The 9,316-nt window shown below is 34.5% G+C and overlaps 1 protein-coding gene across 1 annotated transcript in view; it reads right to left on the reverse strand.

The window, feature by feature from the left end:
- LOC106877936 (26S proteasome non-ATPase regulatory subunit 2) overlaps positions 1-9,316 on the reverse strand; it is a 42,386-nt gene that overhangs the window by 2,866 nt on the left and 30,204 nt on the right. Inside the window, exons 15-20 of the mRNA XM_014927013.2 lie at positions 8,627-8,697; positions 8,204-8,324; positions 7,648-7,730; positions 3,904-4,072; positions 2,226-2,447; positions 440-558 (exon numbers count right to left, since the gene is read on the reverse strand). Of these exons, the coding sequence (XP_014782499.1) occupies positions 440-558; positions 2,226-2,447; positions 3,904-4,072; positions 7,648-7,730; positions 8,204-8,324; positions 8,627-8,697 (785 nt within the window). The remainder of the gene's footprint in view (positions 1-439; positions 559-2,225; positions 2,448-3,903; positions 4,073-7,647; positions 7,731-8,203; positions 8,325-8,626; positions 8,698-9,316) is intronic.

Here is a 9,316-nt window from a genome sequence, read left to right on the forward strand (position 1 = left end):
TGACAACCAATGCTGGTGTGTTTATGTCCCTGTAACTTAGCGGTTCGGCAAAAGAAACCGATAGAATAAGTACTAGGCATCCAAAGAATAAGTCCTGGGGTCAGTTTGCTTGACTAAAGGCGGTGCTCCAGTATGGCCACAGTCAAATGACTGAAACAAGTAAAAGAGTATCTAGTCAACATGTTTTTTATATAAATGTCAACTAAATAAAAAAGGAAGTGAGAAGGATGGGAATTTGTACCAGTTAATAAGCAAAATATTACACCATATTAAAGAAAATGTGTGATCCAATGTTTAATCTTTTAGCATTATATGTCATATCTCATTTACACACACACATCTGCACTGTGTCTTTGCACACTATGTCTCACATGCAGAGGTAAGGGAAATTCGTAAGAAAAATTTATCAAAATAACTTCATATTTCTATAGGAACTTACCTGTCCTACTCTGACAGATACACCAACTGGCTTCAACTGTTCATCAAAAGTTACAAGCATTCTGGGTTGTAAAGCAGATACTAAATGGTACAATACATAATGGGACTTGCCAAGGATAACTGAAAATAGAAATAAATTTGAAACACATCAGACAATGTTTTACTACTATTTAGAAAGAAAGAATGGAAAAAAAAAAGCACTGAGAACATCACCACCACCACCACTACTACTACTACTACTACCACCATGTTTACTGCTCTCTGCCCTTCTCGACTCATGCTAGTATAAGAGTCAATGTACATTATTACACAGCTGTTGTTTCCCTCTTGTCAATTCCTCAATGAGTTATTAGGTAATGTACAACTACACCACTACATATTTTTCACTTAGGGTTTTGTTAACATGGTTCTAACATTAAGTGCTGGTCCAGACAACATTTCCATTTTGTTTTCCACATTATTTTCTTGGTATATCTAAAGGCATCAGTCAAACTGTCCCTTCATAAAAAGCCTGATGCTTCAATGGCTTCTACATTCTATTAATCCTTCAGATCTGTCTTACACATAATGTTTTCTTGCTTGAAAATCTTTTCTCTTCATTGCCTATATTTCACTATTTATCACACCTCTAACACAAGTATTAAACAGTGAAGCTATTAGCATGGGATACCATGACTTTCACTCTTTAAATACTTATAATAATTACAATAAGAACTAATTAAACTGAAGATCATTATAAATAAACAGGCATATAATATAGAAAATAATCTACACTCTAACCTTTCATCATCTGATACTGGATCACCTTCTTTAGTGACCCCTCTGTTGTGGCGAGACACCTGCTTCTGTCTCTTAGTCACACTCTAACCTTTCATCCTCTGACAAGTTCCTCTCCTCACATAATTCCTTCTCTTGCAAGTTACTTGGCTACCCTGCCAGTGCTGGTGCCATGTTAAAAGCATCCAGTCTACACTGACGTTTCAAAGGGTATCCAGCTGTAAAAATCATGCCCAAACTAACTTCGCATGTGCTAGTGCCAAGTAAAAAGCACTAAGTCCACTCTGCAGAGTGGTTGGTGTTAGGAAGATCATCCAGCTGTAAAATATCTGCCAAATCACACACAGTAGCCTAGGGTAGTTTTTCTATCTGGCCGGCTTCTGTTAACTGTCCTACCCATGCATGCATGGAAGATGGACATTAAATGATGATGAAATAGCTATCTTAAAAGTTTGTATGACAGAATATAGCTGAATTTCTAGCTAGCTGTGTTTACAGCTCAGATTTACTTGGTTTCCAGTTGTAGCCATTTAATTAATGACCTTAAGAAAAAAATTTGAAATCCTCTAGACCTCCCACTTTTCTCATATCAGTATAACTAATCGCACATAGATGGGCTTAATTGATTAGAGATAATACAACAGAAAGTAAAGGAATTAGATGTTTGATTCTAGTTCAGTTGGATGTGAAACAAATAACATCAGAGTTTAAATTTCCAAATACCACTATTTACAACAATCTCCCCTCTCTGCTATGCAGCATTTTTACCAATAGTGTATGCAACATGAAAAAGTAACAAATGTTCCAAGCTGTACTAGTAGGAAGATCTAACTCAACACAGCAAGCATAATGGACAAATTTAGCTACTGTCTTATAAGCTTGGCCAGTTACAATTCCACAGTTTTACCACAGTTGCTATATCAAATTCAAGTTGACAGCACCTCCCAGATTAGCTTCTTTCTCTCTGTACATAGTAATTAAAGTATAACAGTGTAAATTCATCTACTTACTGGTTTTAACATCAAGACAGGATATGAGTACAGACAGCAAACCTGCAACAGCTACTGGGCTCATCAAAGATCTGTCACTATGATATGGACAAAGAGTGAGAGTCCCTTTACCTAAGTGAGTCAAACCTTGTGCTAAGCGTACCATAAATAAGTTGTTTGGATCTTTAGCATGATAGCCAGCCAGCTGACGCAACATGGCAGCCAATCGTGCATTGTTTGTACCTGTAGAAGGGAAGAGAAGTGGGGCAGTTAGAACTGGAAAAGACAGAGCAAAAATCATTTGAACAAATTCTGGTGAATGTAAATTAATATCATTTTATAATACTCTATTTGAGTTATTGATTAATACATTTTCTACTTTTTTTAAAAAAAACCCAACAATAATAATACTTTTAAATGACACTTATTATTTGGATGTATCTAAGATGCTGCTCCATACATGATGTAGAATGGTAAGGATTTTAAATGGTGATTTTTTTCCCTTCTGTTAAATACCACAGTTTAGTTTGTTTTCTTTTATCTTTTTTACCTGTTTTAGTCATTGGATAGCAACCAGGTTGGAGCACTGTGTTGAGGGGATTAGTCAAAATTGATCCCAGTATTTATTTTATTTCTGTTAACCTCTTTTGTCAAACTGCAAAGTTGAAAGTACATAAACCAACAAACACTGGCTGTCAAGTAGCAAGAAGCAAACAAAGACATACAGTAAACACAAAGGCATACACACATATATGACTTCTGCACAGTTACTGCCCACCAAATTATTTCACAAGGCATTGGTCAGCATGAGGTTAGAGTAGAAAACATTTACCTAAGGTGCCACACGAAGGGACTGAATCCAAATTCACATGGTTGTGAAGCCAACTTTTTAAGCACACAACCATGCTTGTGTCATTGTTTACACATCATCATCATCATCATCGTTTAACGTCCGCTTTCCATGCTAGCATGGGTTGGACGATTTGACTGAGGACTGGTGCAACCGGATGGCTACACCAGGCTCCAAGCAGATAAATCTGAATCTATCTCTATAAACATCATATATGATAGGCTATTATGTACAAATAACCATTTTGTGGAAATATGCTTTTCTTAAAAATCATTTTAAATTCCATGAAACTGTGTCCTCGATACTAACTCCTCAACTGTGAAGTGTTTGTGTGGAACATCTTATTTTGACTTTAGCATACTACATTCAGCTGAAACAAACTTTGAACAAATGATTGTGTGGTCAATCACTTAACTCTTTAGCATTCAAATTACTCTGTCAAATGTAATGCTAATTTACTCACATTGTTTTGATTTAATCATGCATTATCTTGTAGCTTTGAGATTTTAATGATGTAGTTTATTTTTAGAATGATACTGTAGGGTAAATGGGAGAGGCTGAATCTGGTTGGTTTGAACACAAAACAGGTAGAACATTTGGATTGGATATGACTGGTTTAAATGCTAACGGGTTAATCGTTAATATTTTCTACTAACAACAGAAATTGATCAGGTTTCCCATGGCAATACTTCTAATTTCACTGACTATGTTTTCTTTAAAGAAAGATTCCCTGTGGTAGTATTTGCCTTTTAAAATGTAGAAACAAGAGATGAAATTGAAATACTTAAAAATAAACAAATAGAAAAAAATGCAACAGTAATTTATAATGAAATCTGTGTATTGACTTACCTGCACCAACAATACCCATAGCTAAAATAGCATTATAACTGACTTCAGAATCACTGTCATGTGAAAACTTGCTTAAGGTATCCAAAATCTGTAGTTTGGGATTGGAAGCTGACACCAATGCTAAAGCCAAAGGAACAGCTCGTCGAATAACTGGTTCTCCATAACGTAGCTGGAAGCAGACAATGACAAGAATATTTCAATTTAATCAACCAAGAACAAAGTGAACAATTATACAGGGTGTCCACAAAGTCTGGGTACATGGGGATTAACACATACTTTAAGAAATAATAATTTCTTATATTTAATTGTTTATATTATGATTTTATTTACTCCATGTACCCACATGGGGATTAACACATACTTTAAGAAATTATTATTTCTTATATTTAACTGTTTATGTTATGATTTTATTTACTCCATGTAGTCAGACTTTGTGGACACCCTGTATAATAGTATTAAAAACCCACAAATTACACATTACCATGTATACTAAAACATTCTTGGTTTTGGGGCCTAAATTGTTTTAAAAACTTTAATACTATATATAACACATAATGCTGTACTACTACTATAAGAGGAGATTACTATAATTCAAAATATTAACTTTTAATATTACATTTTGCACCAAATATGCTAATATATAATAAAAAGCATCTAAAAAACTGAAGCTTTAATGTGTTCTTTTTAAAATTAAAATTAGATGAGGACAGAGATACCTGGTGCCTAGGACCAAGATAACTAGCACCTTGCTGTCCTCAAGAAGACCCATCCTCAACGGCAGAAGTGTTAAGGCCATATCCCCTGGCAAAGAGGACTGTCCTGTAAGAGTCCTGTGCTAGTGCCACATAAAAGCACTCACGCCACTGCCACATGAACAGCACCTAGCACACACTGTAAAGTGGCTGGCGTCAAGAAGGGCATCAAGTTGTATAAAAGCCAGACTGTTTCACATTCTATGACACTAGCCTATCTCAAAGTACACATGTTGATGTGTTTATATTTAATTTTAATTAAGAAATCTTCATCACAATCAAAATTATTACATTAACAATAATAAAGATTTTATCTGGTAAGCTTCCATTATAGTTCCAGGTTAGAGCATTTTGGAAGTTGTATTCCAATTTATGAAGTTACTTGATTATTTTGAAGACTTACTGATACAGAGACAGACTATTCTTGTTAGAAATATTGACATTGAAGAGCAAAAATTGAAAATTATGAAAGAAGAACTACAGCATTTAGTTATACAAGAGATACAAAAATATTCAATCTTAGACAGATAGGTCTGTCCTACAAGGCTAAAAAGAATCATAATACCAATATATATATATATATATAAGCCAAAATACTAGTTCTAAAATCTAAGAGATCAACGCCGTAGTTGTACTAACAAGTAATGTTTGTAGCCACTTCAACATGGCTGTCCATTTAAACAGACTTTACTGCAATTTTTTAACTCCAAGAGGGCATCTCCTCTAGCTGCTTAATGATGCACAGCTGCATCCGAGTAATTGCGAGCAAGGGAGCGAACCGCTACCGCCTTCTAGCAACAGGACCAGCAGACAAGCCTGGTTTTGGGCTATTTTTGCCTCTCTTCAGTACTGGATACCTTGTCTGCTAGAGATGGTAGTAACTTGCTTCTGCTCGCAATATATATAATTTCAAGTAACATACAGTCGCTGATTTTGCAACAAGCAAAAATGTTAGTGCTAAAACTCTCTAAGAGATCAATAGCCCAAAACCAGCATGGTCTGCTGGTCTCATAGCTAGAAGGTGGTAGAGATTTGCTCTCCTGCTCACAATATCTCAGATGCAGCTGCGCATCATTAACCAGCTAGAGGAGATGTCCTCTTGGGGTTAAAAAAAAAAAAAAAAATCACAGTAATGTTCAACAGCCATGTTGAAGTGGCTATGAACATTACTTTATATATACACACACACACACATTCAGAATTTGAGGAAGCAATATCCATGTAAGGAATTGTTAAAAACAATCCAGATGCCAACTGGGTTTAACCAAATATATTGATAGGAAAATCATCAATATATATGTGTATAAACAGTCTTGTAAAATTAAAAAGTTAAAAGAAAAATTAAAAAGATGCTTGGTTCATTTTATTTGCATTACAATTGGAAAAGTAATTCAAATCAAAATATGAAAAGTTATACCTATAAAAGTATAAAAGGAACCACCTCAACCAACAAAATAACCCAAAAATATCCCCCCCCCAAAAAAAAAGAAAAAAAAAAGAGAAAGATATTCTACATACATATATGTTTCGATGTAACAATATTTAAGAATCATCAATAATTATAACTTTAAAAGATGCAATAATCTGTATATTGTTAGATCTCTTCAGGAAAAATAAGTGTATTTTAGTCTTGAGTTACAAAATGACTTGTTTGATGGTTATTTTGATGGATGAGGAAGTTCCTTTTATACTCTTTTAGGTATATCTTTTCATCTTTTAATTTGAACTACTCTTCCAATTATAATACAAATAAAATGAAGTATCTTTGTAATTTTTCTTCTCCATTTTCTTTTATTGATTTTTATATAAATATATAGCTATACATACATACATACATAAACACACCCACCCGAATGTGATGGTCCTCTGAACCATCTAGCAGAGCAGCAACTCTGAATAAGAACTGACTCAATTATGATGGCCCTTCCAACCTATACCAGCGTGGAAAGTAAGCATAAAATGATGATGATGATAATTTTATATCATCATCATTTAACATCCACTTTGCATGCTGTCATGGGTTGGATGGTTTGACCAAGAACTGGCAAGCCAGGAGGCTGCATCAGGCTCCAATCTGAGTTGGCAAGGTTTCTACAGCTGGATGCCTTTCCTAATGCCAATCACTCAGAGTGTGTAGTGGGTGCTTTTACATGCCACTGGCACAGGTGCCAGTCGGGCAGCCCTGGAATCAGTCACGCTCAAATGGTGCTTTTTACATAAGTGCAGGTGTGACAGGTTAAAAAGTTTGCTCCCCAACCACATGCATTCAGGTTCAGTCCCAGTGTATGACACCTTGAACAATTGTCTTCTACTAGCCCCAAGCTGACCAAAGACTTGTGATTGATTTAGTAGATGGTATCTGAAAAAAGCCAGTTTCAAATATATGTGTGTGTGTTATTGTTTTGTTGTTTTAACATCATGTGATAGCGATAAATAAGCAAATGTCACCATCATAAATGTGGTGTCCTTTTTTTCTCATCTTCTGTAAAAAGATGTCAAAACATCAGATAATATGACCCTACTTGGAAGAAGGCGAAGGTTGGTAACAGCAAAGGCATCCAACTGACCCATGTGAGCATGGAAATGTGGACATTCATTTCTTTCATTCAGTGAGGAATATTTTCTATGGCTTTTCTGCCATTAACCTTAAACTGTATCTTAGCAAGGTGATATTTCCTCATGGCCAGTTATGTTTTCACAGATGATTGGAAATGGGTGATATTGCTTGTATGGTGGTGATACTTGTCTACAACTATTGTGATGACAAGTAGACACAGGCACACACACACACATGCTCACGTGTCCGTGATGGGCTTCTTTGAGTTTCCATTTCCCAAATACACTCACAAAGATTTGGTTGACCTGGGCTATAGTAGAAACTTTCCCAATGTACCACAAGAAGTGAACTTCTTGACCACATACCTATTCCAGTGTCTAAGAGAGAGAGCTTGATATCTTCTTGAAATAAAAAACTTTATAAAACAAAACTTACCAAATGTCCAAAAGCTCTGAAAGACATTTCAGCTCCGATCTCTTCCCCCATAGAAATAAGTGCAATTCCTAGAACAGCAAAACCTATGAAAAAACAAACAAATTAAAACATGTAATATAAAATCACAACAAAATGAGCATCAAATGAAAGGACTATTATTTGGGACATAATATAACTGGAACATTTTGATGTGTATATATTTTGTATCATTAGACAGGAATGACCTCAAATGGGTTGGTATCAACAGAGGTTTTTGGTAAACTTTCCATAGAAATGCACAAGTAATTCTTTTTATTTCACCTCCAGCATCCCACAAAGTCAAAAAGATTGAGAACTACTATGCTAACTATTCCTGACAGCAAGATAAAAATGAAGTAAATCACAATAAAGTGTTCTCTCCAGAAACAGCAGATTTGAACTAATAATGTATTAAACAAGTAGTCCAATACCATATCCACTACACCATATAGACTTTACTGCTTAAGAAGAGAGTAAAAGTAATGTAATTTGATAACCAAAACAGAAATATCTTAACTAGTTCAATAAAAAAACTCACCTTGTTGAGCTGAGAGATCTGGTTTAGCAGGAACAGTATCTTTGTCTTTATCATCTTTGTCTTTTTTCTCGTCTTTCTTGTCTTCTTTCTTCTTTTTGTCATCTTTTTTATCGTTACCATCCTGAAATTCAATGTTAAAAACATTTTACATTAAAGTCATCCCTAAAGTCAGAGATAAGGAAAATAAGATTTCATAACATCAATGTCTTTCTTACTGAATTAGTTCCAAATATGAAATGAAACTAGTTTGTAAATTTAACATATTAGGAGCGGACATCTTAAATCTATTGCTCTTACCACAACATAATACTTTATAAGCTGAATAACCGTTCCACAAAACCTGATATGATACATAAAAAAAAATAACAAACAGAAAAAACAACATACACAAGACAAATGTGACTTCCATATGTTAAAACTAACCTGATCTTTAGATTCGTCATGCTCTGAACATAAATGTAGAAGTTGCTGAATCTTTAATACATTACCAGTACCTGAAATTTAGTTTAAAAAAAATATTCAATCAGATGTATGTATAAACATTTCTAAGAAGTAAAATTAAAAATTGTGTCCATTCTTTCACGGCTTCAGCCATTGAACTGTCACCATGCTTAATGGTTCAATAGATTGTACTGACTCTTGGTACTTGCAGTAGAATTATATTAAAGTGACAGACCCCGGAAAGGATGAAAGGCAAAATCAACCTGAAATGTGAATTCAGAACATAACTTATATCCCACAAAGTGTTTTGTATGAAGCTCTGCTGATTCTGTCAATCATTACTTGACATCTACATTTTCAAGTGAACAAAAAAATTTGTTTTGTTAAAGGAGCAATTCTGATATCTTTAAAAGAAAATATATTCCCTGCTGACAATTTCAAATGAGAACGAAATAGTGGTATACATCATTATATAAGACCAGAAATTTGTTCCTTGATTTTAAATTCAAAGTTCTCCTCATGCCAATTATCATGTAGAAACGATTATCTCCTGGCCACCAGGTGACTCCATGTGTGTGTATGTGTGAGTGTTCTTTATTCTTTTTCTGGAATTATGAATTGAAGCTTACATGTTTCCATAAAAAAAAGTAATTAAAAGTAAATCAAGTTACA

The sequence above is a fragment of the Octopus bimaculoides genome, chromosome 5 (assembly GCF_001194135.2).
Source record: "Octopus bimaculoides isolate UCB-OBI-ISO-001 chromosome 5, ASM119413v2, whole genome shotgun sequence".
Taxonomy (NCBI): Eukaryota; Metazoa; Mollusca; class Cephalopoda; order Octopoda; family Octopodidae; genus Octopus; species Octopus bimaculoides.